Raw genomic sequence first — 22,323 nt, forward strand, 5'->3', positions numbered from 1 at the left:
TGTATCATTACTAGTAGTGTGTATCATTACTAGTAGAGTGTGTATCATTACTAGTAGAGTGTGTATCATTACTAGTAGAGTGTGTATCATTACTAGTAGAGTGTGTATCATTACTAGTAGAGTGTGTATCATTACTAGTACAGTGTGTATCATTACTAGTAGAGTGTGTATCATTACTAGTAGAGTGTGTATCATTACTAGTAGAGTGTGTATCATTACTAGTAGAGTGTGTATCATTACTAGTAGAGTGTGTATCATTGCTAGTAGAGTGTGTATCATTGCTAGTAGAGTGTGTATCATTGCTAGTAGAGTGTGTATCATTGCTAGTAGAGTGTGTATCATTGCTAGTAGAGTGTGTATCATTACTAGTAGAGTGTGTATCATTACTAGTAGAGTGTGTATCATTACTAGTAGAGTGTGTATCGTTGCTAGTAGAGTGTGTATCGTTACTGGTAGAGTGTGTATCATTACTAGTAGAGTGTGTATCATTGCTAGTAGAGTGTGTATCATTGCTAGTAGAGTGTGTATCATTGCTAGTAGAGTGTGTATCATTGCTAGTAGAGTGTGTATCATTACTAGTAGAGTGTGTATCGTTACTAGTAGAGTGTGTATCGTTACCAGTAGAGTGTGTATCATTACTAGTAGAGTGTGTATCATTACTAGTAGAGTGTGTATCATTACTAGTAGAGTGTGTATCATTACTAGTAGAGTGTGTATCATTACTAGTATAGTGTGTATCGTTACCAGTAGAGTGTGTATCATTACTAGTAGAGTGTGTATCGTTACCTGTAGAGTGTGTATCATTACTAGTAGAGTGTGTATCATTACTAGTAGAGTGTCATTACTAGTAGAGTGTGTATCATTACTAGTAGAGTGTGTATCATTACTAGTAGAGTGTGTATCATTGCTAGTAGAGTGTGTATCATTGCTAGTAGAGTGTGTATCATTACTAGTAGAGTGTGTATCATTGCTAGTAGAGTGTGTATCATTGCTAGTAGAGTGTGTATCATTGCTAGTAGAGTGTGTATCATTACTAGTAGAGTGTGTATCGTTGCTAGTAGAGTGTGTATCGTTGCTAGTAGAGTGTGTATCGTTGCTAGTAGAGTGTATCGTTACTAGTAGAGTGTGTATCATTACTAGTAGAGTGTGTATCATTACTAGTAGAGTGTGTATCATTACTAGTAGAGTGTGTATCATTACTAGTAGAGTGTGTATCATTACTAGTAGAGTCGTTACCAGTAGAGTGTGTATCATTACTAGTAGAGTGTGTATCATTACTAGTAGAGTGTGTATCATTACTAGTAGAGTGTGTATCGTTACCAGTAGAGTGTGTATCGTTACTAGTAGAGTGTGTATCGTTACTAGTAGAGTGTGTATCGTTACCAGTAGAGTGTGTATCATTACTAGTAGAGTGTGTATCATTACTAGTAGAGTGTGTATCATTACTAGTAGAGTGTGTATCATTACTAGTAGAGTGTGTATCATTACTAGTAGAGTCGTTACCAGTAGAGTGTGTATCATTACTAGTAGAGTGTGTATCATTACTAGTAGAGTGTGTATCATTACTAGTAGAGTGTGTATCGTTACCAGTAGAGTGTGTATCGTTACTAGTAGAGTGTGTATCGTTACTAGTAGAGTGTGTATCGTTACCAGTAGAGTGTGTATCATTACTAGTAGAGTGTGTATCATTACTAGTAGAGTGTGTATCATTACTAGTAGAGTGTGTATCATTACTAGTAGAGTGTGTATCATTACTAGTAGAGTGTGTATCATTACTAGTAGAGTGTGTATCATTACTAGTAGAGTGTGTATCATTACTAGTAGAGTGTGTATCATTACTAGTAGAGTGTGTATCATTACTAGTAGAGTGTGTATCATTACTAGTAGAGTGTGTATCATTACTAGTAGAGTGTGTATCGTTACTAGTAGAGTGTGTATCGTTACTAGTAGAGTGTGTATCATTACTAGTAGAGTGTGTATCATTACTAGTAGAGTGTGTATCATTACTAGTAGAGTGTGTATCGTTACTAGTAGAGTGTGTATCATTACTAGTAGAGTGTATATCATTACTATGCATGATCTAGTGTTGTTGAACACACTATCAGGGTGACTTTCATCTCTCTTCTTTCATTACTCTCTCCCCTATTTCACTCTCTCTCTCTCTTTCCTCCTCTCTCTCTTTTTATTTCTCTCTCTGTCTCTCTCTGTCTCTCTCTCAGTGTTGGTATCCAGGGAGGATGAATTTAGTAGCAGGCTAAGTAGCAGGGCTGGTTTCCGTGGTTGCACAGCCCTGCACTACGCAACGCTCGCCGACGACCCACTCACTGTACGCATGCTGCTGGAGAAAGGTGAGTCACGCACATACACACACACACACTGACAAGTGGACTTGAAGTGACTGATTGTGTTTCTGTGCTCCTCTAACAAACGCACACACCCCCAGAGCAGAACATCCCTCCTACTCTCCCTCTGGGCCCCTCCCTGCCTCCAGCCCTACCTCCCTCCAGCCCTAATTGAACTCTGACCCTCGCACAGAGCCTGCCCTGGGGCAACACCAGGGAAGGCTCTTTTGTGTGTGTGCGTGATGTGATTTATATTAGTATTTTATTAGTGTTGGGTGTTAAGGGTATAACATATTGAATGTGAAGTCTGGAGAAAGATAATGACTCATTTCTAAGGAGATTGAACTGAAGAACAATTGTTAATAAAAAAATGATTGTTGCCATTTGGTATGAGTAAGTCTCTAAACTGCACTTAATTAATGGATCAGAAAAGCTGCTATGTGTAAACTTGTTGCAAATAATCTGCATCCCAAGAATGTCCAAATACAGTGCCTTGCATAAGTTTTCATCCCCCTTGGCGTTTTTCCTATTTTGTTGCATTACAACCTGTACTTTAAATGGATTTTTATTTGGATTTCATGTAATGGACATACAGTGGGGAGAACAAGTATTTGATACACTGCCGATTTTGCAGGTTTTCCTACTTACAAAGCATGTAGAGGTCTGTAATTTTTATCATAGGTACACTTCAACTGTGAGAGACGGAATCTAAAACATAAATCCAGAAAATCACATTGTATGATTTTTAAGTAATTAATTTGCTTTTTATTGCATGACATAAGTATTGGATACATCAGAAAAGAAGAACTTAATATTTGGTACAGAAACCTTTGTTTGCAATTACAGAGATCATACATTTCCTGTAGGTCTTGACCAGGTTTGCACACACTGCAGCAGGGATTTTGGCCCACTCCTCCATACAGACCTTCTCCAGATCCTTCAGGTTTCGGGGCTGTCGCTGGGCAATACGGACTTTCAGCTCCCTCCAAAGATTTTCTATTGGGTTCAGGTCTGGAGACTGGCTAGGCCACTCCAGGACCTTGAGATGCTTCTTACGGAGCCACTCCTTAGTTGCCCTGGCTGTGTGTTTTGGGTCGTTGTCATGCTGGAAGACCCAGCCACGACCCATCTTCAATGCTCTTACTGAGGGAAGGAGGTTGTTGGCCAAGATCTCGCGATACATGGCCCCATCCATCCTCCCCTCAATACGGTGCAGTTGTCCTGTCCCCTTTGCAGAAAAGCATCCCCAAAGAATGATGTTTCCACCTCCATGCTTCACGGTTGGGATGGTGTTCTTGGGGTTGTACTCATCCTTCTTCTTCCTCCAAACACGGCGAGTGGAGTTTAGACCAAAAAGCTCTATTTTTGTCTCATCAGACCACATGACCTTCTCCCATTCCTCCTCTGGATCATCCAGATGGTCATTGGCAAACTTCAGACGGGCCTGGACATGCGCTGGCTTGAGCAGGGGGACCTTGCGTGCGCTGCAGTATTTTAATCCATGACGGCGTAGTGTGTTACTAATGGTTTTCTTTGAGACTGTGGTCCCAGCTCTCTTCAGGTCATTGACCAGGTCCTGCCGTGTAGTTCTGGGCTGATCCCTCACCTTCCTCATGATCATTGATGCCCCACGAGGTGAGATCTTGCATGGAGCCCCAGACCGAGGGTAATTGGCCGTCATCTTGAACTTCTTCCATTTTCTAATAATTGCGCCAACAGTTGTTGCCTTCTCACCAAGCTGCTTGCCTATTGTCCTGTAGCCCATCCCAGCCTTGTGCAGGTCTACAATTTTAACCCTGATGTCTTGGCCATTGTGGAGAGGTTGGAGTCTGTTTGATTGAGTGTGTGGACAGGTGTCTTTTATACAGGTAACGAGTTCAAACAGGTGCAGTTAATACAGGTAATGAGTGGAGAACAGGAGGGCTTCTTAAAGAAAAACTAACAGGTCTGTGAGAGCCGGAATTCTTACTGGTTGGTAGGTGATCAAATACTTATGTCATGCAATAAAATGCAAATTAATTACTTAAAAATCATACAATGTGATTTTCTGGATTTTTGTTTTAGATTCCGTCTCTCACATGTAGAGGTCTCACAAAAGTACAGACCTCTACATGCTTTGTAAGTAGGAAAACCTGCAAAATCGGCAGTGTATCAAATACTTGTTCTCCCCACTGTACACAAAATACTCCAAATTGGTGAAGTGAAATGAAAAAAATAACTTGTTTCAAAAAATTGCATATGTATTCACCCCTTTTGCTATGAAGCCCCTAAATAAGATATGGTGCAACCAATTACCTTCAGAAGTCCAATAATTAGTTAAATAAAGTCCACCTGTGTGTCACATGATCTGTCACATGATCTCAGTATATATACACCTGTTCTGAAAGGCCCCAGAGTCTACAACCCCACCAAGCAAGGGGCACCACCAAGCAAGCGGCACCATGAAGACCAAGGAGCTCTCCAAACAGGTCAGGGACAAAGTTGTGGAGAAGTACAGATCAGGGTTGGGTTATAAAAAAATATCAGAAACTTTGAACATCCCACAGAGCACCATTAAATCCATTATTAAAAAATGAAAAGAATATGGCACCACAACAAACCTGCCAAGAGAGGGCCGCCCACAAAAACTCACAGACCAGGCAAGGAGGGCATTAATCAGAGAGACAACAAAGAGACCAAAGAGAACCCTGAAGGAGCTGCAAAGCTCCACAGCGGAGATTGGAGTATCTGTCCATAGGACCACTTTAAGCCGTACACTCCACTGAGCTGGACTTTACGGAAGAGTGGGCAGAAAAAAGCCATTGCTTAAAGGAAAAAAATAAGCAAACACATTTGGTGTTCGCCAAAAGGCATGTGAAAGACTCCCCAAACATATGGAAGAAGGTACTCTGGTCAGATGAGACTAAAATGTAGCTTTTTGGCCATCAAGGAAAACGCTATATCTGCCACAAACCCAACACCTCTCATCACCCCAAGAACACCATCCCGACAGTGAAGCATGGTGGTGGCAGCATCATGGTGTGGGGATGTTTTTCATCGGCAGGGACTGGGAAACTGGTCAGAATAGAAAGAATGATGGATGGCGCTAAATACAGGGAAATTCTTGAGGGAAATCTGTTTCAGTCTTCCAGAGATTTGAGACTGGGATGGAGGTTCACCTTCCAGCAGGACAATGACCCTAAGCATACTGGTAAAGCAACACTCGAGTGGTGTAAGGGGAAACATTTAAATGTCTTGGAATGGCCTAGTCAAAGCCCAGACCTCAATCCAATTGAGAATATGTGGTTCTGTTTTTTTGTCTTATTTCTTGTTTGTTTCACAAGAAAAAATATTTTGCATCTTGAAAGTGGTAGGCATGTTGTGTAAATCAAATGATACAAACCCCCCAAAAATCCATTTTAATTCCAGGTTGTAAGGCAACAAAATAGGAAAAATGCCAATGGGGGTGAATACTTTCGCAAGCCACTGTAAACCCCCAAAACTTTAGACCACTGTCTTAAATACTAGGTAAGACTCACGCACGCACACACACACACACACACACACACACACACACACACACACACACACACACACACACACACACACACACACACACACACACACACACAAACACTGTCATGATTGAGTTACAGGAATAATGTTATGTTTAGGTTGGATCTCTCCCACTGTCGTTCTCCCTTCCTACATTGTTTTCTCGCTCTTCCTCAAACTGACTTGTAGAACTAGACACAGCAAAGAGGGGAGAGAGGGAGGAGGGTGAAAGAATGAGTAATCTAAGTGCTTAAACAAATTATACTCACCTAATGGAATAGCACACCCCCCCCCTTCTCCTTCCCTGATACATTTTTAAATAAAAAAAACTGGAGAAATTTCTCAAAACAGAAAAATGTATTCTAAACCAATCACATTAAAGATGTTGTTGCCCATACGACCTGACCACGCCTGACCGGCACCGCTATCACAGCCAATCAGAATCCATCTGTGACCACCCTCCCTTTCGCTCACTCACTCACTCGCGCGCACACACACACAGACAGACGCACACACAGACACACACACACACACACACACACACACACACACAGACAGACAGTCAGTATCAGACACAGACAGTAACAGACAGACAGACACAGTAACAGACAGGCACAGTAACAGACAGTGACAGATAGTAACAGACAGTAACAGACAGACACCATAACAGACAGCAACAGACATACAGCAACAGACAGACACTAACAGACAGTAACATACAGACAGAGTAACAGACACTAACAGCGAGTAACAAACGGTAACAGACAGACAGAGTAACAGACAGACAGAGTAACAGACAGACAGTAACAGACAGACACAGTAACAGACAGACAGAGTAACAAACAGTAACAGACAGACAGAGTAACAGACAGACAGAGTAACAGACAGTAACAGACAGACAGAGTAACAGACAGTAACAGACAGACAGAGTAACAGACAGACAGAGTAACAGACAGACAGTAACAGACAGACACAGTAACAGACAGACAGAGTAACAAACAGTAACAGACAGACAGAGTAACAGACAGACAGAGTAACAGACAGTAACAGACAGACAGAGTAACAGACAGTAACAGACAGACAGAGTAACAGACGGACACAGTAACAGACAGACACGTAACAGACAGTAACAGACAATAACAGACAGACAGAGTAACAGACAGTAGCAGACAGACAGTAACAGACAGACAGACACAGTAACAGACAGACACAGTAACAGACAGACAGAGTAACAGACAGATAGACAGTAACAGACAGACATACACGGTAACAGACAGTAACAGACAGACACCATAACAGACAGCGACAGACACTAACAGACAGAGTAACAGACAGTAACATACAGACAGAGTAACAGACACTAACAGCGAGTAACAAACAGTAACAGACAGACACGGTAACAAACAGTAACAGACAGACAGAGTAACAAACAGTAACAGACAGACACAGTAACAGACAGACACAGTAACAGACAGACACAGTAACAGACAGACACAGTAACAGACAGTCAGACAGTAACAGACAGACACGTAACAGACAGTAACAGACAGACAGACAGACAGACAGACAGTAACAGACAGACACAGTAACAGACAGACAGAGTAACAGACAGTAACAGACAGACACAGTAACAAACAGTAACAGACAGACAGAGTAACAAACAGTAACAGACAGACAGACACAGTAACATACAGACACAGTAACAGACAGACACAGTAACAGACAGTAACAGACAGACAGAGTAACAGACAGTAGCAGACAGACAGTAGCAGACAGACAGACAGACAGACAGACAGACAGACAGTAACAGACAGACACAGTAACAGACAGACAGACAGTAACAGACAGTAACAGACAGACACAGTAACAGACAGACACAGTAACAGACAGACACAGTAACAGACAGACACAGTAACAGACAGACAGACACAGTAACAGACAGTAACAGACAGACACAGTAACAGACAGAGTAACATACAGAGTAACAGACAGTAACAGACAGACAGAGTAACAGACAGTAACAGACAGTAACATACAGAGTAACATACAGACAGAGTAACAGACAGACAGACAGACAGACAGACAGAGTAACAGACAGTAACAGTAACAGACAGACAGAGTAACAGACAGACAGTAACAGACAGTAACAGAGACAGTAACAGACAGTAACAGACAGAGTAACATACAGACAGAGTAACAGACACCGTAACAGACACAGTAGCAGACAGACAGACAGACAGACACAGTAACAGACAGAGTAACAGACAGTAACAGACAGTAACAGACAGACAGACACAGTAACAGACAGACACAGTAACAGACAGTAACAGAGACAGTAACAGACAGTAACAGACAGAGTAACAAACAGTAACAGACAGACAGAGTAACAGACAGACAGACAATAACAGACAGACAGAGTAACAGACAGTAGCAGACAGACAGTAACAGACAGACAGACACAGTAACAGACAGACACAGTAACAGACAGATAGACAGTAACAGACAGACATACACGGTAACAGACAGTAACAGACAGACACCATAACAGACAGCGACAGACACTAACAGACAGAGTAACAGACAGTAACATACAGACAGAGTAACAGACACTAACAGCGAGTAACAAACAGTAACAGACAGACACGGTAACAAACAGTAACAGACAGACAGAGTAACAAACAGTAACAGACAGACACAGTAACAGACAGACACAGTAACAGACAGACACAGTAACAGACAGACACAGTAACAGACAGTCAGACAGTAACAGACAGACACGTAACAGACAGTAACAGACAGACAGACAGACAGACAGACAGTAACAGACAGACACAGTAACAGACAGACAGAGTAACAGACAGTAACAGACAGACACAGTAACAAACAGTAACAGACAGACAGAGTAACAAACAGTAACAGACAGACAGACACAGTAACATACAGACACAGTAACAGACAGACACAGTAACAGACAGTAACAGACAGACAGAGTAACAGACAGTAGCAGACAGACAGTAGCAGACAGACAGACAGACAGACAGACAGACAGTAACAGACAGACACAGTAACAGACAGACAGACAGTAACAGACAGTAACAGACAGACACAGTAACAGACAGACACAGTAACAGACAGACACAGTAACAGACAGACACAGTAACAGACAGACAGACACAGTAACAGACAGTAACAGACAGACACAGTAACAGACAGAGTAACATACAGAGTAACAGACAGTAACAGACAGACAGAGTAACAGACAGTAACAGACAGTAACATACAGAGTAACATACAGACAGAGTAACAGACAGACAGACAGACAGACAGACAGAGTAACAGACAGTAACAGTAACAGACAGACAGAGTAACAGACAGACAGTAACAGACAGTAACAGAGACAGTAACAGACAGTAACAGACAGAGTAACATACAGACAGAGTAACAGACACCGTAACAGACACAGTAGCAGACAGACAGACAGACAGACACAGTAACAGACAGAGTAACAGACAGTAACAGACAGTAACAGACAGACAGACACAGTAACAGACAGACACAGTAACAGACAGTAACAGAGACAGTAACAGACAGTAACAGACAGAGTAACAAACAGTAACAGACAGACAGAGTAACAGACAGACAGAGTAACAGACAGACAGAGTAACAGACAGACACAGTAACAGACAGACACAGTAACAGACAGACACAGTAACAGACAGACAGACACAGTAACAGACAGACAGAGTAACAGACAGACAGAGTAACAGACAGACAGAGTAACAGACAGACAGAGTAACAGACAGTAACAGACAGACAGAGTAACAGACAGTAACAGACAGTAACAGACAGTAGCAGCCCACAACCTGCCTGGGGAAGCTCACTACCCAGCCCCCAGGCTCCACACAGGGCCCAACAGGCCTGGCAGAGAGTAATGGAGTGGAGCATGGCCCTGACCAGGGGGGTTAGACACTCAGGCACCAGCAGGGTCCCTGTCCCACCAGCTGCACTGAAAAGGGAGAGGAGCGGAAGAACAGAGGGAGGGCGAAGGGAGGTAGAGAACACTCCTAATAGCCATTTTTAATGAGGCAATAATAAAGGGGGTTTTGTAAGTGAATTTACTGCTTTAGTTATACTGCATCTGTTTCAATATAGTTATTGCTTGTTTGTGTGTGTGTGACTCTCTCCCCTCTCTCTCTCTCCCCCCTCTTTCTCTCTCTCTCCCCCCTCTTTCTCTCTCCCCTCTTTCTCTCTCCCCTCTCTCTCTCTATCTCTCTCTCCCCTCCCACTCTCTCTCTCTCTCTCTCTCTCTCCCTCTCCCTCCCCCCTCTCTCTCCCCCCTCTCTCTCTCTCCCCTTCTCTCTCTCTCCCCTCTCTCTCTCCCCCTCTTTCTCTCTCCCCTTTCTCTCTCCCCTCTCTCTCTCTCTCTCTCTCTCTCTCTCTCCCTCCCACTCTCTCTCTCTCTCTCTCTCTCTCTCTCTCTCCCCTCTCCCTCCCCCTCTCTCTCTCTCTCTCTCTCTCTCTCTCTCTCCCCTCTCTCTCCCCTCCCCCCCTCTCTCTCTCCCCTCTCTCTCTCTGAGGGTTAGTGGTCGTTAGGGTTGATCCTTGGCCCAGAGGGTTGGGCTGATATTAAAGGCCTAAATGATGCTATTTATTATGTTGGAAACAGAGGGGGGGGCAGTGTGTGTGTGAGCCAGGTGAGGGGAGCTGTGTGTGCGTGTGTCAGCTGCTATATTGCTTTTTTTCCTTTATGTTTGTGGTTTGTATCATTGCAATCGATTGGTTTGGGAGCAAGGCAGGCGTTTAGGTTTTTATCAATAATCACCATGGCGATTACTCTCACTGGTCTTCGCTCACAGCAACACAACGATCATGTACCACATCGATTATACACACACACACACACACACACACAAACAGCATCGCAACATACCATGCGGCATCGCTACGGAGGCGTGTGTGTGTGTGTGTGTGTGTGTGTGTGTGTGTGTGATGGCACGTGTGTGTGTGTGACACTGAGTTAGAGTGCAGGGCATAAGCCAATGCTAACCACCCGTACAGACAACACGACCGGCACCCCACACTGCCATTACACACTGTCAATCACTGACACACACACTCCATTACTGATACACACACTCAATCACTGACACACACTCACACACACTCCAGGGCTCTACAGTGCGACCATTTTACTTGCCTAAATATTTTGCTGTGCAACCTGGAATTTTTAATTTAAGAGCACCAGTGCACCTAGTAAAAATTAAGGATTCTAGCTTTATTACCGCAAATATTTTTAATTGTGCTCCTAAATGTCTTTGTGCACTCTCAATCACTGACACACACACTGTAACGTGCCGTCTCTCCTGAGGCTACCTCAGCCCTTTTAGTGTGTGTAATATAGGGGTAATAACCGACTGCTGTGTGTTCCGGCATGTCTCTTTCTCATTGAAGGGCCAGTGGAACTCTGTGTTGAACTCTGTGTGGAACTCTGTGTTGAACTCTGTGTGGAACTCTGTGTTGAACTCTGTGTTGAACTCTGTGTTGAACTCTGTGTTGAACTCTGTGTTGAACTCTGTGTTGAACTGTGAGGGATAAAATTACCCATCCTACTGTGGCAGTGGAGTTAACTCCTGACCTGTTGTGTGTTAATATAATACCTGCTGTGTGTTAATATACAGTGGGGGAAAAAAGTATTTAGTCAGCCACCAATTGTGCAAGTTCTCCCACTTAAAAAGATGAGAGAGGCCTGTAATTTTCATCATAGGTACACGTCAACTATGACAGACAAAATGAGAAAAAGATTTCCAGAAAATCACATTGTAGGATTTTTTATGAATTTATTTGCAATTGATGGTGGAAAATAAGTATTTGGTCAATAACAAAAGTTTCTCAATACTTTGTTATATACCCTTTGTTGGCAATGACACAGGTAAAACGTTTTCTGTAAGTCTTCACAAGGTTTTCACACACTGTTGCTGGTATTTTGGCCCATTCCTCCATGCAGATCTCTAGAGCAGTGATGTTTTGGGGCTGTCGCTGGGCAACACGGACTTTCAACTCCCTCCAAAGATTTTCTATGGGGTTGAGATCTGGAGACTGGCTAGGCCACTCCAGGACCTTGAAATGCTTCTTTCCTTCGTTGCCCGGGCGGTGTGTTTGGGATCATTGTCATGCTGAAAGACCCAGCCACGTTTCATCTTCAATGCCCTTGCTGATGGAAGGAGGTTTTCACTCAAAATCTCACGATACATGGCCCCATTCATTCTTTCCTTTACACCGATCAGTCGTCCTGGTCCCTTTGCAGAAAAACAGCCCCAAAGCATGATGTTTCCACGCCCATGCTTCACAGTAGGTATGGTGTTCTTTGGATGCAACTCAGCATTCTTTGTCCTCCAAACACGACGAGTTTAGTTTTTACCAAAAAGTTCTATTTTGGTTTCATCTGACCATATGACATTCTCCCAATCCATTCTGGATCATCCAAATGCACTCTAGCAAACTTCAGACGGGCCTGGACATGTACTGGCTTAAGCAGGGGGACACGTCTGGCACTGCAGGATTTGAGTCCCTGGCGGCGTAGTGTGTTACTGATGGTAGGCTTTGTTACTTTGGTCCCAGCTCTCTGCAGGTCATTCACTAGGTCCCCCCGTGTGGTTCTGGGATTTTTGCTCACCGTTCTTGTGATAATTTTGACCCCACGAGGTGAGATCTTGCGTGGAGCCCCAGATCGAGGGAGATTATCAGTGGTCTTGGATGTCTTCCATTTCCTAATAATTGCTCCCACAGTTGATTTCTTCAAACCAAGCTGCTTACCTATTGCAGATTCAGTCTTCCCAGCCTGGTGCAGGTCTACAATTTTGTTTCTGGTGTCCTTTGACAGCTCTTTGGTCTTGGCCATAGTGGAGTTTGGAGTGTGACTGTTTGAGGTTGTGGACAGGTGTCTTTTATACTGATAACAAGTTCAAACAGGTGCCATTAATACAGGTAACGAGTGGAGGACAGAGGAGCCTCTTAAAGAAGAAGTTACAGGTCTGTGAGAGCCAGAAATCTTGCTTGTTTGTAGGTGACCAAATACTTATTTTCCACCATAATTTGCAAATAAATTCATTAAAAATCCTACAATGTGATTTTCTTGAATTTTTTTTCTCAATTTGTCTGTCATAGTTGACGTGTACCTATGATGAAAATTACAGGCCTCTCTCATCTTTTTAAGTGGGAGAACTTGCACAATTGGTGGCTGACTAAATACTTTTTTTCCCCACTGTAATACCTGCTGTGTGTTAATATAATACCTGCTGTGTGTTAATATAATACCTGCTTTGTGTTAATATAATACCTGCTGTGTGTTAATATAATACCTGCTGTGTTAATACCTGCTGTGTGTTAATATAATACCTGCTGTGTTAATACCTGCTGTGTGTTAATATAATACCTGCTGTGTGTTAATATAATACCTGCTGTGTGTTAATATAATACCTGCTGTGCGTTAATATAATACCTGCTGTGTGTTAATATAATACCTGCTGTGTGTTAATATAATACCTGCTGTGTGTTAATATAATACCTGCTGTGTTAATACCTGCTGTGTGTTAATATAATACCTGCTTTGTGTTAATATAATACCTGCTGTGTGTTAATATAATACCTGCTGTGTTAATACCTGCTGTGTGTTAATATAATACCTGCTGTGTTAATACCTTCTGTGTGTTAATTTAATACCTGCTGTGTGTTAATATAATACCTGCTGTGTGTTAATATAATACCTGCTGTGCGTTAATATAATACCTGCTGTGTGTTAATATAATACCTGCTGTGTGTTAATATAATACCTGCTGTGTTAATACCTGCTGTGTGTTAATATAATACCTGCTGTGTTAATACCTGCTGTGTGTTAATATAATACCTGCTGTGTTAATACCTTCTGTGTGTTAATTTAATACCTGCTGTGTGTTAATATAATACCTGCTGTGTGTTAATATAATACCTGCTGTGTGTTAATATAATACCTGCTGTGTTAATACCTGCTGTGTGTTAATATAATACTTGCTGTGTTAATACCTGCTGTGTGTTAATATAATACCTGCTGTGTTAATACCTTCTGTGTGTTAATTTAATACCTGCTGTGTGTTAATACCTGCTGTGTGTTAATATACAGTGGGGCAAAAAAGTATTTAGTCAGCCCCCAATTGTGCATGTTCTCCCACTTAAAAAGATGAGAGAGGCCTGTAATTTTCATCATAGGTACACGTCAACTATGACAGACAAATTGAGGAAAAAAAATCCAGAAAATCCCATTGTAGGATTTTTAATGAATTTATTTGCAAATTATGGTGGAAAATAAGTATTTGGTCACCTACAAACAAGCAAGATTTCTGGCTCTCACAGACCTGTAACTTCTTCTTTAAGAGGCTCCTCTGTCCTCCACTCGTTACCTGTATTAATGGCACCTGTTTGAACTTGTTATCAGTATAAAAGACACCTGTCCACAACCTCAAACAGTCACACTCCAAACTTCACAATGGCCAAGACCAAAGAGCTGTCAAAGGACACCAAAAACAAAATTGTAGACCTGCACCAGGCTGGGAAGACTGAATCTGCAACAGGTAAGCAGCTTGGTTTGAAGAAATCAACTGTGGGAGCAATTATTAGGAAATGGAAGACATACAAGACCACTGATAATCTCCCTCGATCTGGGGCTCCATGCAAGATCTCACCCCGTGGGGTCAAAATGATCACAAGAACGGTGAGCAAAAATCCCAGAACCACACGGGGGGACCTAGTGAATGACCTGCTGAGAGCTGGGACCAAAGTAACAAAGCCAACCATCAGTAACACACTACGCCGCCAGGGACTCAAATCCTGCAGTGCGAGACGTGTCCCCCTGCTTAAGCCAGTACATGTCCAGGCCCGTCTGAAGTGCATTTGGATGATCCAGAAGAGGATTGGGAGAATGTCATATGGTCAGATGAAACCAAAATATAACTTTTTGGTAAAAACTCAACTCGTCATGTTTGGAGGACAAAGAATGCTGAGTTGCATCCAAAGAACACCATACCTACTGTGAAGCATGGGGTTGGAAACATCATGCTTTGGGGCTGTTTTTTCTGCAAAGGGACCAGGACGACTGATCCGTTAAAGGAAAGAATGAATGGGGCCATGTATCGTGAGATTTTGAGTGAAACCCTCCTTCCATCAGCAAGGGCATTGAAGATGAAACGTGGCTGGGTCTTTCAGCATGACAATGATCCCAAACACACCGCCCGGGCAACGAAGGAGTGGCTTCGTAAGAAGCATTTCAAGGTCCTGGAGTGGCTTAGCCAGTCTCCAGATCTCAACCCCATAGAAAATATTTGGAGGGAGTTGAAAGTCTGTGTTGCCCAGCGACAGCCCCAAAACATCACTGCTCTAGAGGAGATCTGCATGGAGGAATGGGCCAAAATACCAGCAACAGTGTGTGAAAACCTTGTGAAGACTTACAGAAAACGTTTGACCTGTGTCATTGCCAACAAAGGGTATATAACAAAGTATTGAGAAACTTTTGTTATTGACCAAATACTTATTTTCCACCATCATATGCCAATAAATTCATTAAAAAATCCTACAATGTGATTTTCTGGATTTTTTTTCTATTTTTGTCTGTCATAGTTGACGTGTACCTATGATGAAAATTACAGGCCTCTCTCATCTTTTTAAGTGGGAGAACTTGCACAATTGGTGGCTGACTAAATACTTTTTTTCCCCACTGTAATACCTGCTGTGTGTTAATATAATACCTGCTGTGTTAATACCTGCTGTGTGTTAATATAATACCTGCTGTGTGTTAATATAATACCTGCTGTGTGTTAATGTAATACCTGCTGTGTGTTAATGTAATACCTGCTGTGTGTTAATATAATACCTGCTGTGTGTTAATATAATACCTGCTGTGTTAATACCTGCTGTGTGTTAATATAATACCTGCTGTGTGTTAATATAATACCTGCTGTGTGTTAATACCTGCTGTGTGTTAATATAATACCTGCTGTGTGTTAATATAATACCTGCTGTGTTAATACCTGCTGTGTGTTAATGTAATACCTGCTGTGTGTTAATATAATACCTGCTGTGTTAATACCTGCTGTGTGTTAATATAATACCTGCTGTGTTAATACCTGCTGTGTGTTAATATAATACCTGCTGTGTGTTAATATAATACCTGCTGTGTGTTAATGTAATACCTGCTGTGTGTTAATGTAATACCTGCTGTGTGTTAATATAATACCTGCTGTGTGTTAATATAATACCTGCTGTGTTAATACCTGTTGTGTGTTAATATAATACCTGCTGTGTGTTAATATAATACATGCTGTGTGTTAATACCTGCTGTGTGTTAATATAATACCTGCTGTGTGTTAATATAATACCTGCTGTGTTAATACCTGCTGTGTGTTAATGTAATACCTGCTGTGTGTTAATATAATACCTGCTGTGTTAATACCTGCTGTGTGTTAATATAATACCTGCTGTGTTAATACCTGCTGTGTGTTAATATAATACCTGCTGTGTGTTAATATAATACCTGCTGTGTGTTAATATAATACCTGCTGTGTTAATACCTGCTGTGTGTTAATATAATACCTGCTGTGTTAATACCTGCTGTGTGTTAATGTAATACCTGCTGTGTGTTAATATAATACCTGCTGTGTGTTAATACCTGCTGTGTGTTAATATAATACCTGCTGTGTGTTAATATAATACCTGCTGTGTGTTAATATAATACCTGCTGTGTGTTAATATAATACCTGCTGTGTGTTAATATAATACCTGCTGTGTATGAGGAGCATGTGCAGTAGGCAGGGATGTGTGTGTAGAGGGTTCAAAGTGTGCGTTATAGGCACGCATCACAAATATGACCCCTCTTTCTCCCCTGTGGGGCGGTCCAAATGCTGCAATCTGACCCCTAACCTTTGACCCCCTAACCTCTCGCTCGCTCTCTGTGCAGGTGCCAACCCCCTGCAGACCAATGCCTTAGGACACACAGCCAGAGGCTACGCCAAGGAGGGAGAGATACAGACACTACTGCTGGAGTGGGAGGCCAAGGTAACACACACACACACACACACACTACACTAGGAGTGGCAAGCTACAACCAGTCTCCTCGGCACGAGACCTCACTTCCACCCAGGAAACATCTGCACCCCCCACTGGGAGACACACACACACAAAGACACCCTAGTGGGGAGTGACAGGGGAGTGAGCGATGTTATTGTCTCTGAGGGGTGTAAAGGCTGTTCCAGGCTAGTGGAGGTTAAAAGGGGTTCAGCAGAACTAGTGTTGGTGTGTTTAAGGACGAGGCAGTGGTACGCACAACCCCAAATCAAACCCTTTAGCCCCGAGGCACTTCCCCTATGCCTTAGGCACTTCTTATCAATCTCAACTTTTTTGATAGATTCATCGCAACATGGGGGAACTTCCACCTAGCCAACAGGATAGCTATCACCATATTCAGTACTTAAGTTATTACTCTACATCAAGTGTTTAAGGGAGGAGGTTATGGGTCAGTTTCTCACTGAGCCGTAGTGGTATTGTCTTAAAGGGATGAGGTAGTGTCAATATGTTAAAGGGATTGTCTTTAGTGGTTAAACTGATACCTGGCTCTTCAGAGAGGGCTGAAAGGTAAACCCTTTACACTCGGGAATTGGCCCATATGGATAGGGCTAAATTGAAATGTTTCTTACAGAAGAAATATGAAAATCATATGCATAACCATGGTAGCAATTAAGGGAACAGTTTGGAGATAATGGGGAGTATTTTTTTAGGGGGTAGATCAGCTGTAATATTGCAGATAGATTGTAACTTCCATCAATGTCATTGTCTGCATCACTTCCAATCCCCCATATGTTGTTTTTCTCTCGCAAAAATATATATACATATACACATACATACATATAAATACATATACATACATATATACACAAATCCTTTAAAAATATATATATATTTCCCTTTATTACTTTCCAACCCCACCACCCCTTCCCTAATTGGAGTAAACTACTGAACAACAATGCTTAGGCCTCTACTTCCAGCTTATACATACTATATACATTTTATGGACACAGTCAATTTTACAATAATTCTATTTTGTTTGTTTTTACTCCTGAACTTCCTCTACCCTCAACCTCTCCGATCATTTTCATGATGTCCATCCGGTTTGCTTCTATATGCCATATCTTTCCAACTGTGCTCCCTCACAAAAGCTCTCAACCTATAACATATATACTTATTATGGACACAGTATGCTTTACATTAGTTATCCTGTTGTTATTAGTTGTTGTTAGTTATTATTAGTCCCATCCTTCAACTCCATTCAACACCTCCCATCTATCTCTTAACACCATCCATATTGGATTTCTATTTGCCATAAAGTGGGGGAAAAAAGTATTTAGTCAGCCACCAATTGTGCAAGTTCTCCCACTTAAAGTAGGTATGGTGTTCTTTGGATGCAACTCAGCATTCTTTGTCCTCCAAACACGACGAGTTGAGTTTTTACCAAAAAGTTCTATTTTGGTTTCATCTGACCATATGACATTCTCCCAATCCTCTTCTGGATCATCCAAATGCACTCTAGCAAACTTCAGATGGGCCTGGACACGTGTCTGCAGGATTTGAGTCCCTGGCAGCGTAGTGTGTTACTGATGGTAGGCTTTGTTACTTTGGTCCCAGCTCTCTGCAGGTCATTCACTAGGTACCCCCGTGTGGTTCTGGGATTTTTGCTCACCGTTCTTGTGATCATTTTGACCCCACGGGGTGAGATCTTGCGTGGAGCCCCAGATCGAGGGAGATTATCAGTGGTTTTGTATGTCTTCCATTTCCTAATAATTGCTCCCACAGTTGATTTCTTCAAACCAAGCTGCTTACCTATTGCAGATTCAGTCTTCCCAGCCTGGTGCAGGTCTACAATTTTGTTTCTGGTGTCCTTTGACAGCTCTTTGGTCTTGGCCATAGTGGAGTTTGGGGTGTGACTGTTTGAGGTTGTGGACAGGTGTCTTTTATACTGATAGCAAGTTCAAACAGGTGCCATTAATACAGGTAACGAGTGGAGGACAGAGGAGCCTCTTAAAGAAGAAGTTACAGGTCTGTGAGAGCCAGAAATCTTGCTTGTTTATAGGTGACCAAATACTTATTTTCCACCATAATTTGCAAATAAATTCATTAAAAATCCTACAATGTGATTTTCTGGAGAAAAAATGTCTCAATTTGTCTGTCATAGTTCACGTGTACCTATGATGAAAATTACAGGCCTCTCTCATCTTTTTAAGTGGGAGAACTTGCACAATTGGTGGCTGACTAAATACTTTTTTTCCCCACTGTATATATATATATACAGTGGGGAGAACAAGTATTTGATACACTGCCGATTTTGCAGGTTTTCCTACTTACAAAGCATGTAGAGGTCTGTAATTTTTATCATAGGTTAACTTCAACTGTGAGAGACGGAATCTAAAACAAAAATCCAGAAATTCACATTGTATGATTTTTCAGTAATTCATTTGCATTTTATTGCATGACATAAGTATTTGATACATCAGAAAAGCTTAACTTAATATTTGGTACAGAAACCTTTGTTGGCAATTACAGAGATCATACGTTTCCTGTAGGTCTTGACCAGGTTTGCACACACTGCAGCAGGGATTTTGGCCCACTCCTCCATACAGACCTTCTCCAGATCCTTCAGGTTTTGGGGCTGTCGCTGGGCAATACGGACTTTCAGCTCCCTCCAAAGATTTTCTATTGGGTTCAGGTCTGGAGACTGGCTAGGCCACTCCAGGACCTTGAGATGCTTCTACGGAGCCACTCCTTAGTTGCCCTGGCTGTGTGTTTCGGGTCGTTGTCATGCTGGAAGACCCAGCCACGACCCATCTTCAATGCTCTTACTGAGGGAAGGAGGTTGTTGGCCAAGATCTCGCGATACATGGCCCCATCCATCCTCCCCTCAATACGGTGCAGTCGTCCTGTCCCCTTTGCAGAAAAGCATCCCCAAAGAATGATGTTTCCACCTCCATGCTTCACGGTTGGGATGGTGTTCTTGGGGTTGTACTCATCCTTCTTCTTCCTTCAAACACGGTGAGTGGAGTTTAGACCAAAAAGCTCTATTTTTGTCTCATCAGACCACATGACCTTCTCCCATTCCACCTCTGGATCATCCAGATGGTCATTGGCAAACTTCAGACGGGCCTGGACATGCGCTGGCTTGAGCAGGGGGACCTTGCGTGCGCTGCAGGATTTTAATCCATGACGGCGTAGTGTGTTACTAATGGTTTTCTTTGAGACTGTGGTCCCAGCTCTCTTCAGGTCATTGACCAGGTCCTGCCGTGTAGTTCTGGGCTGATCCCTCACCTTCCTCATGATCATTGATGCCCCACGAGGTGAGATCTTGCATGGAGCCCCAGACCGAGGGTGATTGACCGTCATCTTGAACTTCTTCCATTTTCTAATAATTGTGCCAACAGTTGTTGCCTTCTCACCAAGCTGCTTGCCTATTGTCCTGTAGCCCATCCCAGCCTTGTGCAGGTCTACAATTATATCCCTGATGTCCTTACACAGCTCTCTGGTCTTGGCCATTGTGGAGAGGTTGGAGTCTGTGTGATTGAGTGTGTGGGCAGGTGACTTTTATACAGGTTGAGTTCAAACAGGTGCATTTAATACAGGTAATGAGTGGAGAACAGGAGGGCTTCTTAAAGAAAAACTAACAGGTCTGTGAGAGCCGGAATTCTTACTGGTTGGTAGGTGATCAAATACTTATTTCATGCAATAAAATGAAAATTAATTTCTTAAAAATCATACAATGTGATTTTCTGGATTTTTGTTTTAGATTCCGTCTCTCACAGTTGAAGTGTACCTATGATAAAAATTACAGACCTCTACATGCTTTGTAAGTAGGAAAACCTGCAAAATCGGCAGTGTATCAAATACTTGTTCTCCCAACTGTATATGTATATATATATATATATATATATATATATATATATATACAGTTGAAGTCGGAAGTTTACATACACCTTAGCCAAATACATTTAAACTCTGTTTTTCACAATTCCTGACATTTAATCCTAGTAAATATTCCCTGTCTTAGGTCAGTTAGGATCACCACTTCATTTTAAGAATGTGAAATGTCAGAATAATTGTAGAGAGAATGATTTATTTCAGGTTTTATTTCTTTCATCACATTCCCAGTGGGTCAGAAGTTTACATACACTCAATTAGTATTTGGTAGCATTGCCTTTAAATTGTTTAACTTGGGTCAAACGTTTCGGGTAGCCTTCCACAAGCTTCCCACAATAAGTTGGGTGAATTTTGGCCCATTCCTCCTGACAAACCTGGTGTAACTGAGTCAGGTTTGTAGACCTACTTGCTCGCACACGCTTTTTCAGTTCTGCCCACACATTTTCTATAGGATTGAGGTCAGGGCTTTGTGATGGCCACTCCAATACCTTGACTTCGTTGTCCTTAAGCCATTTTGCCACAACTTTGGAAGCATGCTTGGGGTCATTGTCCATTTGGAAGACCCATTTGCGACCAAGCTTTAACTTCCTGACTGATGTCTTGAGATGTTGCTTCAATATATCCACATAATTTTCCTTCCTCATGATGCCATCTATTTTGTGAAGTGCACCCGTCCCTCCTGCAGCATAGCACCCCCACAGCATGATGCTACCACCCCGTGCTTCACGGTTGTGATTGTGTTCTTCGGCTTGCAAGCCGCCACCTTTTTCCTCCAAACATAACGATGGTCATTATGGCCAAACAGTTCTATTTTTGTTTCATCAGACCAGAGGACATTTCTCCAAAAAGTACGATATTTGTCCCCATGTGCAGTTGCAAACCGTAGTCTGGCTTTTTTATGGCGGTTTTGGAGCAGTGGCTTCTTCCTTGCTGAGCGGTCGATATAGGACTCGTTTTACTGTGGATATAGATACTTTTGTACCTGTTTCCTCCAGCGTCTTCACAAGGACCTTTACTGTTGTTCTGGGATTGATTTGCACTTTTCGCACCAAAGTACGTTCATCTCTAGGAGACAGAACGCGTCTCCTTCCTGAGTGGTATGACGGCTGCGTGGTCCCATGGTGTTTATACTTGCGTACTATTGTTTGTACAGATAAACGTGGTACCTTCAGGCATTTGGAAATTGCTCCCAAGGATGAACCAGACTTGTGGAGGTCTGCAATTTTTTTCTGAGGTCTTGGCTGATTTCTTTTGATTTTCCCATGATGTCAAGCAAAGAGGCACTGAGTTTGAAGGTAGGCCTTGAAATACATCCACAGGTACACCTCCAATTGACTCAAATGATGTCAATTAGCCTATCAGAAGCTTCTAAAGCCATGACATCATTTTCTGGAATTTTCCAAGCTGTTTAAAGGCACAGTCAACTTAGTGTATGTAAACTTCTGACCCACTGGAATTGTGATAC

The 22,323-nt window shown here is 42.2% G+C and overlaps 1 protein-coding gene across 1 annotated transcript in view; it reads left to right on the forward strand.

The window, feature by feature from the left end:
- Positions 1-22,323, forward strand: part of LOC121567823 (caseinolytic peptidase B protein homolog) — a 68,561-nt gene that overhangs the window by 29,715 nt on the left and 16,523 nt on the right. Inside the window, exons 5-6 of the mRNA XM_041878136.2 lie at positions 2,220-2,348; positions 16,858-16,955. Coding sequence (XP_041734070.1) covers positions 2,220-2,348; positions 16,858-16,955 — 227 coding nt within the window. The remainder of the gene's footprint in view (positions 1-2,219; positions 2,349-16,857; positions 16,956-22,323) is intronic.

Source organism: Coregonus clupeaformis, chromosome 6, assembly GCF_020615455.1.
Source record: "Coregonus clupeaformis isolate EN_2021a chromosome 6, ASM2061545v1, whole genome shotgun sequence".
Lineage (NCBI taxonomy): Eukaryota > Metazoa > Chordata > Actinopteri > Salmoniformes > Salmonidae > Coregonus > Coregonus clupeaformis.